The sequence below is a fragment of the Lathamus discolor genome, chromosome 4, assembly GCF_037157495.1.
Source record: "Lathamus discolor isolate bLatDis1 chromosome 4, bLatDis1.hap1, whole genome shotgun sequence".
Lineage (NCBI taxonomy): Eukaryota > Metazoa > Chordata > Aves > Psittaciformes > Psittacidae > Lathamus > Lathamus discolor.
The window spans coordinates 21412269-21431690 of NC_088887.1; the positions used below are offsets into that span (position 1 = coordinate 21412269).

At 41.1% G+C, this 19422-nt stretch overlaps 1 protein-coding gene across 1 annotated transcript; it reads left to right on the forward strand.

Annotated features, from left to right (window-relative positions):
* The first annotated feature begins 197 nt into the window (after positions 1-197).
* LOC136013149 (cell cycle control protein 50C-like) lies at positions 198-11998 on the forward strand. Its single transcript, XM_065676583.1, has 7 exons — positions 198-1091; positions 1895-2005; positions 3225-3326; positions 4705-4795; positions 7119-7256; positions 8299-8508; positions 9435-11998. Exons 1-7 carry the CDS (start codon positions 879-881, stop codon positions 9620-9622), a joined length of 1053 nt encoding a protein of 350 aa, XP_065532655.1. The 5' UTR covers positions 198-878; the 3' UTR covers positions 9623-11998.
* Positions 11999-19422: the final 7424 nt, after the last annotated feature.

Here is a 19422-nt window from a genome sequence, read left to right on the forward strand (position 1 = left end):
AATTTGCCAAAAAGATAGGTGAAAAATATCTGTTCTAGAGCTGGCCAAATGCTCTGTTTTTCTATTACATGATAAATGATCTGTATATTATATTGAGATTTTATTTTTTATTAAACTGGTGAAGTGTGCACAAAATATTCTCCTGTTTGTCCATTTAAATTAAAAGGAGATGATCCCTGGGTGATTCTTTTGTCTTTTGTGGATATTAGGAAATAGATGGATTTTTTTCCAGAGGACAAGATGTATAGAGGTGAGCAAATCATCAGCATCTTGGAAAGCCATTGATCCAAATTAGATGTTTTGAGAATGAGTTGCCCTTTTGTGATAAAGAACATGTAACTTTTTTACAACTTTAAATTGTATCTGAATCAACAGCAGTGAGTGTAGTAGGTTAAGAAAATTGATTTATTTAGTCTTCCAAAACAATGTTTTCTGTCCAGTGCTGTCTCAGTACCTGCAGTCCTCCCCAGGGGCATCCCATGGAATTAGAGTAGAGCTCCTTTCATTGTATGCCATGCCTGTTAGCTGGGCAGCTATGGAAGTGAAGGGAGATTACACTGAAGTTCCAGTATAGCTGGCAAATTAATAAGACTTAACAAATCCTACTGAATTGTGGACCAGGAAGAATATATTTAAGGCTTTTCCAGTATGCATAAGATGGACACCCTGACCAAAGTACAGGGTCATTTGATTGGTACAAGCTGATTATGGGGATCCAGGCACAACTTTAGAAAATGAGGAAGAAAGAGATCCAGTTAATAAGTAATTCCTGGCCATAATGCAGGTTTGAACAAACAGCACAGTCTTGCAACAGTAAGGACAGTATCTCAGCCTAAACACTCTCCAGCGCATTACTTCTTCCTCTCACCAAGAAGAAAATGAAAAACAAGACGAGCTTTCTCCAGCAAGAAGGAGAAGCATGTCCTTCCAGGTGTCCGGATAACAGTGCGTTCAGACAACAGAGACTACCAGCTTGGAAGCCCCAGCTTACCCTCACGGCTGTGCTCTCCACCTTCTTTCTCACAGGCATGTTCTGCCTCTCTGTGGGAGTCTGCCTCATATTGTCTGCAAACAGCATCAGAGAAATCCAGGTTTGTTAGGAGTTACGTATGCTATGAAAAGGAAACTGGGCTACATTCAGAGGAAAAAGGCTTTGTATTTTTGCTTCTAGATAAAGATGGCAGCAGTGGCTTCATGCCTTGGATACATGTCCTGCAGCTAGCATTCCTGCGAAAATCCTCATAAATAATTGGTCACAAATAAAACCTGAGCATTGAGTGGTTAACTGGTTGGTAATATCTAAAATATGGGTGGTAATTTCTGACCCTGCTGGTAATATTTGAAATGTTGCTATCATTTCCTGGGTTTTTTGAAGAAAAATAAGCTAATCCCTTTGATAGTGTTTGGTATTAGAGGAACTTAAATGTTTGCTGTGGCAAAATCTTAAAAATGCATTGAGATCTGATGTTTAAATGCCTCCTGGAGGCAATGTTGGTTAGACCTGTGGTGGCTGGAGCCAACACGCAGCACTAAATCCAGGCTGTTTGAGCGGGGTGGGCCGTAGTGCGCATGGGCATTTGTCAAGCATTACTTGGTCAGCCAGACAAAGCTGCAGAAGTGTTCTTCACTTAGCACTCCTTTGCAGAGGAGAAACCATGAAGGTTCTGCAACAGTCATCAAAAGGCTTTAAAACATCTTTAAACTAGGAATAAAATTTGTGAATATTCATTGAGGCCAAGTCCTGATTCTCTGCTGTTGGTTTTTAACAATGTTTTGGCAGTCCAGAGTCACTTAGAAGAAAACTGCTCTGAAAAGTCTTGGAGCTAAAACACTAACCTTTTCCTATGTACATGTCCTTTATTACAGTACCTCTGCTTGTTCACTTCTCTGACAGGTTGATTATTCAGATAAATGCTTAGATTGTTCGAAACTCCGTGAAAATTCATCTAATTGGAGTAAGGAATGCCGCTGTTCTGTTAATTTCACACTAAAGGAAGCTATATTGGTAAGTGGATGCAAGAAGCCAATTCAAGTTGATTAGTACCTCCCATTACTTATATCCCTATATGATAAAATATGCTACTGCTTTGTAGAGCTCCTTGACTAAATTTTCTTTGTACTTCTTAAAAACATGAAATACTCAAAATTTTACACTTTTGCCTTTTCTATACATTTTGGTACATGTTAAAAATGAACAAGATCAGGCTAACTCTGTCCTTGTTTGGGAGATGTCCAAGGAGAAGATGGGGATGAAGGAAATGGCATTTGTTTGTGGAGGTCACGTCTCTCGGTATCCCTCTGAGTCAGTAGCAAACCCTTCCCCTTTGCCTGGGGTTAGCTGTTGCTGCACTGCTGAGCTGTCAAATGAGAAGGAAATCTGAAGCTCTGACCACTTGTCATCAGTAAATCCCTGTCATCTTTTTTATGAGGGCTACGCTGTTAATCCCCAAGGTCCTTGAATAATTCAAGTCTAGCAATGTCATTCTGCAGTTTTGGTAAAAGCATCCTTCATTTCCTGTCCTGACCTACTAGGGCATGTTTCTGACACTGTTAAAATGCTTCATGTTCCACCAAAGAGATCTTATGCTTAGTATTACCTAAATGATCACTTAAAATTACAATGCAGTTTAAATTATAAAGTCACTTCAGGGTTGGTTCTTCGGTACTGAAGAGGCTGTTGAAATACAATTAGAAGTTTATTTAAATTAATAAAGTTTTTAATAGTTTAATAATCCTCTTTACTGATTGTATTTGGCTGCCTAGCATTCTACTTTGAATCACGGCACTAAACTTCTCAAAGGGTTCAAATAATTTATGAGAGGCAGCTTTATTTTTCAAAAAATCTGAAGGAATTAAGAGCTAATGGGTGCTTTTTGAAGTTTTTGTGCATCTTGTTCTATGGAAAATAAGTGTCTTGTCTCCATTAAATTATTCAGTCATTGCAGATTCATGGCCAGCCATGCCCTCTTGAGTAGAATAATAAGCATTTTTATTTTAGGTTTCATTTGGTGGTTTAAATTATGTTTAGTTTTATACTAGAATTTTTAATTAGGATAAAGACTAGATTGTAGCCAGTGTCCACTGAAGTAATTGCTTAGCCTGAAGTTACCAGCACTTAAATATTAACTGAGTGCTCTCTTCCCCTCTCTTTTTTAGCAAGTAATAGGATTTCTCTTTGTCAGCATGAACTCATCTTATTGAGGGGATATATTCTTGAATTCTAGGGTGATGTTTTTATGTACTATGGGCTCCAAAACTTCTACCAAAATCACCGTCGATATGTGATATCAAGAAGTGATGCACAATTGTTGGGTCAAAATGTAAATGTAAGTTTTCCTCTTTATATTATGAGATCTGCAGTATTTCCATCAGGTGCATCTTTGACCATACAGAGAGCTAACTATGTGTAACTGCGTGTTAAGCTGCTTCTAAGGAATAATAATAAGGTACAGAATTTTTCAGTGTTTGGTCTCTGCTTCTGTGATTGTTAGGGCCATTATGTCTAATAAGTAAGAAAAAGAAGAAAAATGAGGGGATAAATAAAAGGTGTCAGTCCAGGGTTGCATTTCTCAAACCTGCACCTTGTAGGGATGCTAACTAAAAATACATTGTCTTTATAAAATAAACCTCCTCCTGGTGTTTTCAGTTGTCTTAGCCAGAAGTGTTTTAAGCTGTGCTTTTACTATAAGGTTAGGGAATTAAGTGATTCTGAGTCTTCCATTTTGCCATCTGGCTTTGGAAGTGAACAAGGAGCAGGAAAAGGTGTATGGTGAAATAGGTGATCATGTAGCATTCTAAGAATGCAACTTAGAGGTCTAAAAAGGAGGCTAGACAAGCATCACCTGCAACAGGCCTGCATAAGAAAATTGGAGAATGCATTCATTGCATTCAGGTTTTTTACTTACAAATCTAAAACATGTTTTCTTTGGCTTAAAAGCAGCATTTATATACACACAGTCCACACACGTCCTCCCAGTACATGTAATGATTATGCCATAATAATCTGTTGTTTCTATAAAATGCCTCTTGTAGCTCTCAAGACATGTTCCCTAAACATCTGTTTCTCCAGGTGTCCAGTCAGCTTGTTTGCACCCAGGTGCAACCAGTTTTGGCTTTTGTACCAATCAGATACACAGCTTATTAGAGTTATTTTAAAATGTTTCTGCATTTAAACATGCAGATTTATAGTTTCTCATGAACTGTGTTAGGAGAGATGTGTTAAATTTGAGATGGGCCTTTATTTCTCTTGCTCTGTCTTCATACGTCAAGATTTCCCCACATAGAACTGCAGTAATGTGGCTAACTGCATCTGCTGTTCTCCACCACTGCAGCAACCCAGGTGAAAATTAAAAAGAAGGTAAAATAAGATGTTCAAGGGTAAGCCAGAGCTTCACTGGAACGTTTTTAATTGTAGCTGTGTTACAGTAGCAGATCCCAAAATGAGTTTTTGTAGTCTGGAGATGGCAAGTCCACAGCAGAATTTGGTGAAGATATTAGGTTTACTTACTGTGATGCACAGTGGTGTAGCACAGAAGGTGTCAACAACATATTCAATTGGATGTATCTAATATGACCAAAATGGGCTGGAGAGTTAATTATTCAGTGGTGTTTCAGGAGAAGGAATGGGAGGAGAACATTAACACCACCTAACTACATCAAAACCTCCAGGTTCTGTGCCTGATTGTTTTGTGACCTTGAATGCAGATTGAGAATAGTTACTGCGCACCCTTCACAACCTACAAAAATGGGACACCCATGGCTCCGTGCGGCGCTATTGCCAACAGCATGTTCAATGGTAAGTAGGTACATTCCACATCTGCCTTACTTAAAACTTAACACTTAAAACTTAAGTTACACTTACTTAACACTTAAAACTGTTCCATAACGTGGAACTTCCTATCTTCCAGTTTACACCCATTGCCCCTTGTCCTATCACTGGATATCACTGAAAAAAGCCTAGCTCCATCATCCTGACACCTACCCTTTACATATTTGTAAACATTGATGAGGTCACCCCTCAGTCTCCTCTTTTGCAAGCTAAAGAGACCCAGCTCCCTCAGCCTCTCCTCATAAGGGAGATGTTCCACTCCTGGAACATAGGAAGTTCCACGTTAACATCAGGAAGAACTTCTTTACTGTAAGAGTGACAGAGCACTGGAACAGGTTGCCCAGGGGGGTTGTGGAGTCTCCTACACTGGAGATATTCAAGGCCCGCCTGGACAAGTTCCTGTGTGATGTACTGTAGGTTACCCTGCTCTTGCAGGGGGGTTGGACTAGATGATCTTTTTAGGTCCCTTCCAACCCTTGGGATTCTGTGATTCTGTGATTCTGTGATTACCGCAATCCAGCTGAGTCCTGATGTTGCAAAATCTGTCTTCTTCCACTAGAAGTTGTTTAGCAGTGCTGCTGTAGTGAACAGGGGGCTCTCCTTCCTTCTGCTTGATAACTTGCCCCTCATTTTGAAACTGAGAAAGATTTTTCATTTAGTAAGGCCCTCTTCAATGTGACTATATGACAGGACTGAGGAATTGAGTCCCTGGTGAAATAGGGAATGGTGATTTAGCATACTTCCTTGCTAAAAAACCCCACACATTCTTGTGCAGTGATGGAGAGCCCAGATTCTACCTTCCCACAGGCACTAAGCCTGTGCATCCTTCTAAGCACTTCCCACAGGGTTGTGCTTAGGATGTGGCATATTCTTCACATTGATTTGGATCTTTAGATCTGCATAGTTGCATTTTGTTCTTTGAATGCTGGAAGTATACATAGTCTTACTTAACTTGATCCCAGGTTTGATCTTATTTATAGTACCTTTATAGACATCACCTGCCTATTGAGTACATTTAAGCTGAAATGCAGAGGGCTCTTAGCCATGAATACTGGCAGATTTCAGAATGGATTTCTTTGGGAGGAAAGGAGACAAAAAATGTCTACCAACTTTTCTCACTTACCCCATCCTTTTTATCTGCCCCTGCCTGTTGTTTTGGGGTTTTTGACCTGTTCCATTCAGCAGTTTTTAACAATGCAGCAGCAGTTCTTAAGCAGCTGAGCCACCCACACCAGAGCACTTCTGAAGGGCAGCTGTGTTCTGTAACTTCTAGATCCTTTTGATCTTCATCTGCCTACCCACCTACTCCTCTGGAAGTCTGATTCACTGGTCTGGGCTCAGACCTAGGCCAGCAGAGCTACCTTCCTGCAGCCCACAGTGTTTTGGAGCCCTGGCCACAGGACAGAATGCTCCCTGAGAGAACTAGGGATATTACAATTTTAAAATGCTGAGGGTAAACTTCTCAGTGTCTGCCTTGCATCTGTCCTTGGTGGACAGTGTGATGAAAGGTTCCAGCTGCTGGTGATGTGCGGGAAGGGCCTGATGTCGAAATCCTGCTCTGGTGGTTCATTTCTGTCCCTCTGCTGTAAAAGAGGATGCTTCCCGTTCACTTTTGATGTCTTAGCTAGTTGTCTAATTGCTCTGTTATACTGTTTTGTAAAATGAGGAAGATAGCCAAGTTCTGCCATGAGAAAAGTTTCTGCCATGAGAAAGGTTTTTAAGGTTTTTGAAGCTAGCAGTAAAGAGAGCAGTCAGACAAGCCGATAAGTAGGCAGAGCCTCAGAGAATTGCAACTGCTCTTAGTAAACTAGAGGCAAACAGCTGGGGAGGTAGTAGTACACAGAATGATCACTTAGAAGAGCGTGTCTGAGCCTGAAGGAGCTGCATGACACAGCTTTTGTAGCAGGATAAAGAAAATAATGTTTTCACTGATGCTTGTGCAGTTGAGTTGTGGTTTTCATGTTTCCTAAAAAGCAGCCCCTCCCCATCTGTGTCATCCAGCTATCCCTGCCTGTCATCTCATTGGCTGCCTAAGTGTTTGCATAGATGTTAATGAGACCTATAATGTTTTTGCCTTATGTTAAACTAATCTAAGTAGGAAAATATAATGGATAAAAACAAGTGCTTTTTGCCCACTGAAACAGGGATATCATGGTTAAGCACCATTTTAATTTTTTTTTATTTTTTATTCGCTTGAAAGATACTTCAGTGTGACAGTTTTTGTTATTGATGCTGGCAATTAGAATGACTGTCCTTTACTTAGACGTATTGTTTCTTGTATTTCCTGCAGATACTGTTGATCTTTTTTACAATCTTAACTCATCTGTTATTCAAGTACCACTGATGAAGACTGGAAACAGCTGGTGGACAGATAAAAATGTGAAATTTCGCAATCCAAAATCATACAATCTCTCTTCTGCATTTGCAGGTAATAATGGTTCCACTAGTATTCCTTATTTTTCAATGGCTTCCCTACCTCTTCTCCCCTGTGTGAGGGTCTCCCATTCTGAGATGTTGTCTTTGGGAGAAGTGCTTCCCAAAGCAGTTTGGAGAAGCAGCTTTAGAGGGTGACTGAGAGCAGAAGACAGATTTAACCAAAATATCACTTTTTTTAATCACTGACCGTAGAATTTTATTCTATTTTATTCTATTTTTTTTCATCACTGACCACAGAACTGGAAGAAAGTGGTTTCAGAAGACTGAAGTTACCCCTTGTCAACACCCTTCTGCACAGTTTCTTGTAACGCATAATCTGCTCAGGAAAAGAAAGGATGCAGTCCACTTTATTTTTTTCCTATTGAAAACATCAATGAAGGAGAATTGCGTGTCACATCTTTCCTTCATGTCTTTGCAGATTCTTAGGCAGTTGTTAGACAAGTGGGACTGCCTTCTTTAAAACTAGTGGGACTAGTTCTTTAAAACAGCTGTTTCATAGCTGTTGCCTTCTTATGGTTGATCTGTTTTGAACAGAGGAGGCCAAAACTTCCCTATTGTGGATCAGGGCAGAACTGTACACAGTGCCATATGCAAGAGTTAATTATCTAAGTTTTCATATGACAGACTCTAAATAGCATAACCTCTGCCATTAGACTGCAGAAAGGTGCATTTCTGGTTGTACAGGAATAAATTAAAGTACAAAAATGAAGGCAAGCTCCTCATTATAGAGCATGTTGCTTGCTGAAGAGGCAAGAATATAGACTAAACAGTATTTTCATTTGTGCAAGTCACTTTGTTTTTCCTGAGCTTAAATTTTCTGATGTGTAGCAACCCCTGGATACTGGTAATCTCTGTTCATTCATGTTTGAGGTGAGTGAAATGTTTGGTTGAAAAGTGTTATCATCTAGCACATATAATTCTTCAGTACCGGATAGAGTCCTGTGTCTCATATTTCATATGTTGGTTGTGAGAAAGCCCAGAAGTCACCAATGACTGACAGTCTGTCTTTCCTGGTTTCTTTCCTTTTTTATCAGGGACATCAAGACCTCCTTACTGGCAGAAGCCAGTATATTTGTTAGACGAGGAAGATGAAAGGAACAACGGTTATGTAAATGACGACTTCATTATCTGGATGCGAGTGTCAGCCTTTGCTACCTTCAGAAATCTTTACCGTCGTGTCAGACGGATAAGGCAGTTCGCAGATGGCCTCCCAGCAGGGAATTACACTTTTCATATTTCTTACAGTATCCTTTCATGTTATCCAAGACTATTAGATAGTTACAAGATGCAAGTGGATGGTATTTATATAGTAAAACAGCAAAGAAACTGAGAGAAACAGCCCAGACTAAATCACTGTGACAAGACCTAGTTTTTAAGGCAATGAGACACTATAAACAGATTTTCTTTGGCCTGTGCAGGTGGAGCTAGGACATGTTATCAAATGGGAACATATGACTTTGGGTTTTTGGATTTGGGCCACCTACTGACAGGAACTTTTGTGCTGCTGAAAATGCACTCTCGCTCCAAACAGCACAAACTTTTCCAATTAAAACACTTATTTTGTCAGCAGTAATTATGTCGAGATGAATATAAATTTCTCTTCTGTCTCAGCCACTAGAGCTACGATTTTAAGTACTATAGCACATTTCTGTTCTGAAAGTTTCCACGTGGAGAGATGTAAGGTAAAATCATGCAACATTTTGGGCAGATAATATATTAGGTAGAGGTGAGCACTTCCCCTCAATGAGAATATGTGGATCACCATCATTATCTAGTCATTTGGTTTGGAAGGGACCTTAAAGATCATCTAGTTCCAATCGTCATGCTAAGCTGCCAAAAAGGCTAATTTTCAACTGGGTTTTCATACAAATTAACACAGTACCAGTTACATAAATTATGAAACGGGAATTTATAATGTTAAAAAAAAAAAAGTATTTCCATGTTCATACAGAGACTATATTTAAAGTAACTGGCTTTCTTACCACCAGCTGCTACAGAGTTTTGGACCCAGAATAGCAGAGACATCACAGATCAGTTACAAGAATTTTTGCAGCAAATGCGGATCTCCAGGCTCTTTATGCCTTGGAAAGGGTTTTTAGCACTTACTACCACTTTTTCTCCTGGAAATAATGTAAACCTCATTCGTGAAACCTTAACATCCTTCTATCAGATTTCCCTGTTACCAAATTCAAGGCAAGGAAGCATGTGATTCTTTCAACTGTGGTATGGAGTGGAGGAAGTAACCCATTCCTGGGAATTGCCTATGTGGTTTCTGGCGCAGCAGCAGCCCTGGCAGGTTTTGTCATAACTGCTATCCACTTAAAGCTCAGAAAAAGGAAAACATACTATCAGAAGTAGTAAGGCTCCCTAGCTTTCTGAACAAAGGCAAAGGTGTGCTGTGAGAGAGGAACATGCAGCACCGACCTTCCATTCTTTCCACTGAGCGCTGGATCTCTTTCAGTAACAGGTTTGATGAACATAGGCAAATTGAGGGCTGTTCCATCATCCAGAACCAAACTTACCGGAGGCTGCATTCTTATTATAATCTATGTGTGCTTCTAGAAAACTGTTAGTGAGATGGACTTCAGTCAACAGATAGTATACTGGGTTGAAATTGCAATGGCAAAGAAATCATGTGGTACTAATGTCTGGCCAGAAGTAAGGGTCTGTATTCATTTCTTACTCAGCCCTTAATTCAGAAAGTATTTCTCTTGACCTAAATGGAGCTTTGAATGGGTAAAAAGTGTAGTCTTGATACAACAAAAAGCTTGAGCAGGTAGAACTCGGTGCTAAAATCTGTTTGATGGCCAAATGTGGGCTGACTGGCTTGGCTTAGGTTTTATATACCTTTTTCAGCTATCCTGGAAAAGCAACCAAATTAGCACAGCATATTCATCACAGTTTGTCCTGGGATTAGCAGTACCTTCTTAGTAGCTGGTGCAACGCTGTGTTTTTGATTTTTGGCCTGGGAACAGTGCTGATAACGCCAATGTTTTTAGTTGCTGCTCAAATGTTCGGTCTGGCCAAGGACTTTCTGAGCCTCATGCTCTGCAGGGAGGAGGGGAAGCTGGGAGGAAGCAGAGACAGGACACCTGACCCAAACTAGCTAAAGGGGTATTCCATACCGCAGCACGTCATGCCCAGGGTGTAACGGATAGTTACCCGGAAGGGCTAGTGGACTGCAGGGTTGAAGTAGGTATCGGTCAGGGCTCAGTTGGGTGGGATTGGGCGAGTTATCAGTCAGCTGGTGCTGAGGTGTTGTGTTCTTTCCTCTTGTTATTTCTTTTATCATTATTATTATTGGTGTTAGCAGTAGTGATTTGTGTTATACCTTAGTTACTAAACTGTTCTTATCTCAACCCATGGGAGTTGCATTCTTTTCAATTCTTCTCTCTGTCCCTCCGGGAGTAGCGGGAGGGCAAGGAGTGGGGGAGTGAGTGAACGACTGTGTGATTTATGACTGACTTTGTTTAAACCTCGACAGTTCTTTTTGGCGCCCAACATGGGGCATGAGGGGTTGAGATAATGACAGATCTGACCGGATGAATAGTCACTCGTCACAATGCTGATTTATTGGCTCTCAAAGTTGTTTCTCTTGATCTCACAGTTTCAGAATGCTGTACATTACTTAGAGCTGGTATTTGCTGTGTTAGTGTTTATCAAGTGTGGGGCTTGGGCTAAGGTTCTTGTTTCACTGTACTTTATGGCAATGACTTGTAATACGGGCGGGCTCCGGCAGCAGGGTGGGATGTACGCGGCCGTGGACGTGTACCTGGCTGTCCCGCTGCTCTTCACCGCCCTGGCCCTTGTCCTCGCCTCCGTCTTCGTGAGGCTGCGGGGAGCCGAGGGGGAGCGGCCCCAGGAGCCAGCGGCGGCCGAAGCGGCCCGGGAGAGCAGCCCCGGGGACCAGGCGGCAGCGGGAGTGGGACCGGAGGCCGGGAAGGAGGTGGCTGCTGAGCAGCGGGAGGAGGCGGCCGAGGAGCCGAGTCCCATGGCCAAGCCCAGCCCCGCGACGGCCGAGAGCGTCCCCCAGCAGCCGCCCGCCGAGCCCCAGGAGGACGCAGGAGCCCACGTGGCATTTCCCAGCATGGCAGAGGAGGAAGAGCTGCACCCAGGGAAAGAGAAGCTGGTGGTGAGAGAGCCGGCAAGCACAGCAGCTACACCAGCCCCAGGGACAAGTACAGCAGCATCATCTGAGAGTTCTGACGGTTTTGAATGGCCTTTGGGTATCCCTGGGACTTGCCTGCTGATTGGTTTTACCTAGGTACTGAGACTAACCTGCAAAGCTAGAGGGCATCAAAACACTGACTTACAATTTTAATTATGATTTAAAAGGGAAGTTTAAATTAAAATCTCCTTTAATACTAAATATTTTAACAGAAACATCTACCTAATGTAACACTTGGGCCACGGTTGCACTCCTACCTACTCAACCCTTCCACACAAAAGTTCAGACTCTTACATATCCTTTTCCCTTTCAAGCCCCCATTTCTGTGGTGCAGTGACTTACTGTAAACAGAAAACAAAGCATCAGAAAGTAAACACTGCAGCTCATGAATAGGCTTACAAGTTTCTGTGTTTCATGATCAAAATGTTACACATTTAGGAGTTATTTCCAGTCTCTCACAAAATGTAGAAACAGCACTGAAGCATTCAGATCAAGTATACTGTGGTACATCTGATTTTTTTTAAATAATATGTCTGTTGCAAATGGAATAAAAAACTTTAAATTTATTCTTTGATAAGAATTCTGGGTGCCTTACCTCATCCTCCCCTAAAAAAAATCTCCATACTAAACCAAATAAAAATCACAGACTACAACAAGAGAAGGGAATGTGGCACACAGTCTGTGAGCCACTGTCAAGGGCACCCACATCTGCTTTTAAAAGCGTCTCGGACACTTGGGAGCTTGTGACCTTTCACAGATGGCCTCTGGTGAATCTCTTGCAGCCACAGCAGGTACTGTTTCCTTTAATCTCTGCTTCATAGTTGTGCCATGAGCAGCAGAAGTTTACAGCCTGGCCTACTAATACAGTCTTGCTTCATTAATGTTTATGCTGACCTGCTGGGCCAAGGTGAGTGTTCTTGTCCACTTTTCCTGATCAGGGCCAGTCACCTCACCAGAAAGCTGTAAGAAACGAGGTTCCAGTATTTCAAACCCTTACTTCTAAATCTGTCAGGAGCTGGGGGAGAACCCTGCTTCTCACTGGACTGGACATAACAGAGAATGAAGCAGTACATGTAGCAGTGCTTCAGCTCATTAGTCTAAATCACTTCTAACAATGAGATGTGCGCCTAAAACTTAAGTCCTTTTGAAAATGGAATCCCATGCAGCTCTCTGGAAAGCCCTGATGGAAGTTGCTGCCAAAGCTGAACTTAGGATTTCTGGCTCCAAACAGACCACAGGAGGCTCTGTTTTTTGTTGTTTTGGTTTGTTGTTTTTTTTTCCTTCCCCCCCCCCCCTTTTTTTATTTTAAATCCTCCAAGAAACTGCCTTTCAGGAAATGCTATGTCATCTGAGAGGTTAAGTCACAGTGCGACTGATTTTATTCTTCATGAAGTACCTAGTAAAAATGTTAGTAAAAGGAGACTGAATAATGATGATAATGATGCATGTATTTCAGTGAGTCAGTGTCTACCAGAAAAGAATCTTGTTAAGTCTAGTAAGTGGTGCTTAACAGTTTGCCAATTATCTCCCAGAGGTTTGTGCAAGAACCTCTTCTCATGAAATGTGCATTGTCTTCAAACCCCTCTTCAGGGAAAACCTATCTTCAAACAAATCTTTCTGTTATTCCTGAAATCATCAAAGCCTTTGTTTATAAATGCCAAACATCTTTTTCATCTTACCACAGCTTTAAACACATCTTACATCTTTCTTGTACCCTCTGAACAGTGTCCTTGGAAGCTGCTGCTTGAACTCCAGCAGTTACTGTTGCTAAATCTGAGTAACTTTGCCTTATCATTCAGGATTATGCTGCCCAGACCAGAGCAACAGGAATAGCAGCTTAGGTGAACTGCTCCCAGCAGATGGAATCTGTCTTACTCAGAAGCATGGAAAAAAGTTTTAGCAACCTCCTTACAGTGCCTTTTGTGCTAGTGCTATGGCTATGCTGTTGGCTGGTCTGCCCCTTGTGCCAGAGCTTGCATGAACATGCCTTTTCAAGAAAATGTTGTAGATATGTTCTCCTTAGTGCCCACTGTGGGAAATATTCTATATGAAATGTTTATTGGATTGTTTTACGCTACTGCGGCTGCCACCTTATTCCCTCTTGTGCAGGGGCTAAAACAGAAGTGAGAGCTCTAGCTAAAGGACCAGCCTAATGTAACAGAATGATAGCAAAAGCTATGCTCTTTGCTGTGGCATATGTTGGGATTGTTTCCTTATGTCAGCTGCTGATACATCAGCAGGAGGCATGATTCTAGAAAAAATCCAGTGTGACTTTGAATTTATCTATTCTGCTTATTAAGAAATTGTTAAATCAAATTGATCAGGGAAAACATACCAAGATTTGGAGAACAGAGGTATGAAGGAACCAGAGATGTTGCACTTTTCCTGAGGTACACGTTGCTTTTAAAATTCATGGGGTGTCATGACCAGTACTGCATCTTAGGCACAGCACTGCTTTTGCCTTGCACATTGGATAATATGAATTAAGACTGTGCATCTTAGGTAGAGAAAAAAAAAAGGATTTTGGTAAAACCTTTCAAACTTGAATTTTTTAATTAGCATACTTCCACCGATAGTAAGTGTGCCTCTTTCTGTGAGAGATTAACATATGTAGACTTATCCATTCAGTGCAAAGATGCCTAGGTTTAAGATTGCTGAAAAAAATTAAGAGGTGTACCTGGTAAACGTGGAAGTGTGGGTCAACAGCATCACTGTGAGTGCTACGTCACTAAGCCATAGAAAATTTATTGAAACTATTTATAGTATTTTGGCATATCAGAGTTATTAAAGTCGTTTAATCCCTTCCCTACAGATGCCAGCACTTCAGAAAAGAGCAAAACACTGAAAAAAATACTTTTTTGCTTTCAAAGCAAAATGCTGTTTCCTTTGTTACTGCTACTTAAAGCCATCTATTGCATCATTGCTGTATATTCAGTCCCTTTGAGCTGATGGAAGTTTGCCTATTTCCTTCACTCTCAAAAAAAAGAAGGATGTATGTCAGAAATGGGTGTTATGTATGCTGGACTCTAATGGATGCTTAAAGTACTAGAAAGTGTGGGGTTTTTTCTCTTTCTTTTAGAACAGATAAATGAAGGACATTTTTATGGGGTTTTTTCTTATGTATATAAATAAACGGAATTAATAAACGGAAAACTGGACAAAGGATTCCTGTTAATAGAAGTAATCTGAATTTACATGGTAAATATGGACTAAAACGGGTGAACTAAATGGTATGTAAGTTTCTGTGGTTTGTTTTGTTTTTTTTAATACATTTTTCCATGTGTAATTTTGAAGATGACAAACAGTGTTTATCATCCGGAGTTCTGTAGTTCAGTTTTAACAGTGGCAAAAATATCTGAAGATCAAAAGATCCCATTATTACGAAAAACTTACATACTATGTTAATCTCATTTCTAAATTACAGGGAGGTATAAGAGAGCGCTGTATTTTAATAACAAAAATTGTACTACTTTTGCCAGCTTCATTTAGGATTGCATTTCATTAACGGATTCTATATCTATATAGGGAGACATTAAAGTGAAGCAGGAGTTACAGGATATTTCAGTAGCACTTCAGTTACAGAAGTTTTCCAAATCTTCCTCAGGCTTTACAGTTTCATGCATATATGTGCAGTATCTGTCTGCATTGGTTGGTTTTTCTATGTTCTAAACATAGACATATGCTTAACTCATCACATCTAAAAATAAAGGGATGAGTCCTTCATGTGAAAGAGTTTTGCATGCTCACAGATCTATAGAATCTGGAAAAATTGGTCACATGCTGCATCTGTTTTATATAAACAGCTGTGTTGCATGGAGGTTATTAATAATAGTGTTTGGATGGGGTGCCATGTATTTTAATAACACATTACAGTGTAAAAGCTTTCTCTCCTTCTGAGAAATCAAACTAATACAAAAGTAACCAAAATAACAGTTCAGGGAAGGGAGGGCTTGGAAAGTTTTGTTAATGCAAAGAGAGGTTACATACCAGTTTGGATTTAAGTTTAGATCTAAAATAGGAGAAAGCAGTTGCTTGTTGCATGATAAGAAGATGCTCTCTTCCTCAGTTGGAGCAGTATGGTATGAGAGACAGAGCTGTTTTGAAAAAATAAATGTAACTGCAGTAGGAGGGAGAATGGTGAAAGGGGCAAAGTGCTGCTTCTGCCCTTGGGTACCAAGGCAAAAGAATTTGGCTGAGCTGCTTAAGATGACAGTGCATCCTGACATGGGGTCTGGAAAACCCATATGATTCTGGGGAGCAGTCAAGTAAACTGCTTGGTTTTCAATAGAAAGTTCACACTCTCTGAACTGTTGTGCATAGTTTTTGAGCTAAGGTGTTTTGACTCAATTCTCTCTAATTGCATTATTCCCTACAATTCTGAGAACAACTTGTTATGAGCTGGGAGTCCCTTGGGCAGCTGCCTTTGCTTTGGTGGCCTCCTGTTTGCAAGAGAGAAGTTGTGGAATATTTGTTGTTGGCTCTGTGTCCTGTTTTCTACCTGGGCTATAGGAAGCCAGGTAGGAAGAGTGGGGCTTGTTTGGCTTTTTCTTTATGTTTGCGAGTACATGGAAAAAGTTGTCTCCGTTTCCCCATATAGCCAAGTAGGACAGGAGAAGGATAATTGGGCTGATACCAGCCCAGTGCAAGTAGAGTCAATTTTTAAATTATATCAAATGGTAATTGCCATAGGTGAAGAATGGCAGCTCATGCCCTGGAAAGCTTTTATTTCAGACAGCTCTAATCAAAATATCTGTGTATCTACCACATACGCACTGTGCGCTCTGTTGACAAACATACAGCATGAAACAAGATAAAAAAACGCCATTTAGTTACACTCCCACTGACTTTGCCATTGTCTCTTTGCATTAAAGTGCCTAAAATGATCTCTTTCAAACTGAAACAATTAAAGTTGTGAAAAAATGAGGTTTTCTGCTGTGTCAGACCCAGCTACCCAAAGTTATTTGCCTTTTTCTCCATGATGTTGTGTAATGAACAGTTTGTTCCATTAACAGCTTTATTAACACAGTTATAATACTGGATCTAAGATGAGGTTAAAAGTTCCTGAGGTTTCTCAGATAACTTGTATGAATCCCTGGGCTTTCTATGGACTGTATTATTAGTGACAATAAGCTGAAAACACTGGAAAAAAAAAATGTGTCAAATAAACCAGAATGGTTAAATTAAAAAGGAAGGAAGTAGTATCTGCCCATAGCCCCAGTTGTCATAAGAAGTTAACATCTGGGGGATGTGTACTGAGCCACTGTCACTTGCCTCTGAAGTGAAATGTGGCAGCTATTTGACAGTGCAGAGAGAGGCTTCATGACAGCTCAGGACAGTAATAACATCTGCAGTTAATAACACTCCTCCCTGCAGTGCACGTGCTGAGAAATGTGGCAGAGGACAAGGGAACCATGTCCCCCAGTGCTGGGCAAAGCAGTGATTTAACGCTGGATGCTCAGGAAGGGCACTGGCAGTGCTTCATCCTGGTGGGTGGCAGAGTGTGTTTTGCAGTTGTGTAATTTGGTTGCAGTCCCCGCGTGGGTTAGTGTTTGCTGACCTGCATTGTGCCATCCAGGTGTGGGGAACATCCAGAAGGAGTTTGCTACCCCTGCCAGGACGTCTTTGTGCTTGCTGCACTTATAACCTCTATAGTGGTCTGAGTTGCCTGCAGAGTTAAACTGTGGAAGTGTAGAAAAGTAAGGGAGCAAGAAGAACTGGGGTAGTGCTGTGTGCAGTTTGTCTGGTTTGGAAGCAGACAAAATGAGATAAGAGTCACAAGAAAAGCAGCCCATGGGGAAATCAGGTGGTGGCACAAGTGCTTTTGCTGATCTGTCTTGATACAGATCCTGTGAATTTTATTTACAAACAGAATTTCAGCAGTAAGTGACTTTTGAAGTACAGTCACTTTGTGAAAGAGGGCCCTTGCTTCAGATCTTGCCTTGGTTCTGTGCTCAGTGTGTTGCTTTGGCTGCTGCAGTGTTACTTTACATTCATGACAGGAATGCCTCAATGCCTCAAGTGTCTTACGTAAACACTGTGGATGTGTATTTATGGACCAGCTGCCTTTTTGTCTTCTTGTCTGTCATCGAATATGTACCAGTGAACTATCTCACACAACTGAAGAGAGAAAGCAACTGAAAAACAGGGCAAGGTACAATCCTCTCTGTGTTTGGTTGCCTTCAGAAAGCACCATAGAAGCCACAGAGTAATCTGATAGACTACTGCGAGAGCAGTGCAGTAGCCATGTCTGTGACTTCATTCTGTATCTCCCTTTATTTTACTTGGCTGAAGGGAAGAAATCTATCATCCTGTCTGAGATGTTGAGAAAGCTGTGCTTTCTCTCCCTTCCTTTTCTTGTGGCAGAGGTTAGGGAGTTCACTTCCTGATTTCCCTCTCCCCAGAGGAAGGTGATCTTCATTCTCTTCTCAAATACCTATCGATCAAAGTGGTTTTCTTCTCTCCGAAATACACCACAGAATGCAGTCATGTGATTTCCGCTCCCATTTCCTGTGAAGCAGAGTGCATTTTTCCTTCTGCTTTGCCATTTTCAATTATGACGATGACTTTAATGACGCTTTTTTGTCCCAAGACCAGAAGAATGACAAGGTCATTCTTAGCAAAGTATGCCTGAAGCAGAAATGTGCACAAGTTAAATGTTTGCTTTCTATGAAGCACTCACTTAAAACCTTTGATTCAAGAATATCCGCTCATGGAAACTCCTTTGTTGAAATATCACAGTTAAAACCACAAAGTTTTTGTTGTCTGTGGGGCAGACTCTACAGATAGTAATACTGTGAGGGAGCCCTGTTCTCCATATGCTCTCCACAGAAGGAACAACACTGAAGAGAAAGCTTGCTTTGTTTTCTGGTTTATTTATTTCTGATTTACTAACATGGTTCCTGCTAGATAGAGAATAACTATTCTTTGTTGCCAGGCTTCAGGAATGTATAGTATTGATGCAGTGCAAGCAATGGCTTTCGATGGCTTCTTTCACGACACTGATGTGGACATGGACCTGACTGCTTTCCCAGACCACTGTGAAGAGAATGAGACACGGGCACATGCAGACAGTGTCTCCAATGTGAACACAACTCACATAAAGAGGAAGAGATCTATGAAGGGAACTGTGGGCAGGATTATATTACGGAACAGTCATGTTATTGATATATATTCCAGGATTATATTCCCCAGTGTGTATATCTTGTTCAACATTTTTACTAGGGCTTGTGCATATGAACAAAGCTGATTATAAGCTAGACAGTAATTTGTGTATGAGGGTAGCATCGTGCTTTAAAAACAATGCAACAGAAGTACAGGGAAGGGTTAAAAGCTTCCAAAACTGACTTCTGCATCATACCAAGGCTGGTTTGGTTAGCAGCAAAGCTGTTAATGAAAAACTCCCAGGAGTCCAGTTTCTTCTTCAACTGGACTGTTGCAACGCTCCATTGGAGCAATCCAATGCACAAGCTACTACTGCAGTAACGTAGAAGCAGTTTGCTCACTAAGGGAGCCCTTTGTCACACACCTGAACAGACAGCATCTTGCACTTGAGGTATTATCCAGGCAGAGATTGTAGGGAACTTGGTCAAGAAAACAAACCAACCACATCTTCAGCAGAACCTGGTTCTTCTGATTTATGTTGCATATGTGAGCTTGGGATTCTACCCCATTGCCCCTCACTTTGGCTTTTGAGATTGGATGTTACAGTGAGGAGGAGCTGCATACACCTGCTTGCAGCAGTGATCCCCAGCACTATTCAGGATACCACACTGAGGCACATGGGAAATAAAAGGAAGCAGCTGTGCCCTTTACAGGAATCCTGTTGGTCCCAGATGAATCCTGCATGGAAATATCCTTAGGTTCAAGCTAAGGAGGTTGAGTTAGGAATGTTCAGGAACACACACAAAAAGTGTACACTGCTTCAGAAAAGAATCAAGATCATTTTTGTGGCTTTCCCAGATTAGGAGCATTTTCCACTTACATTCCTTGG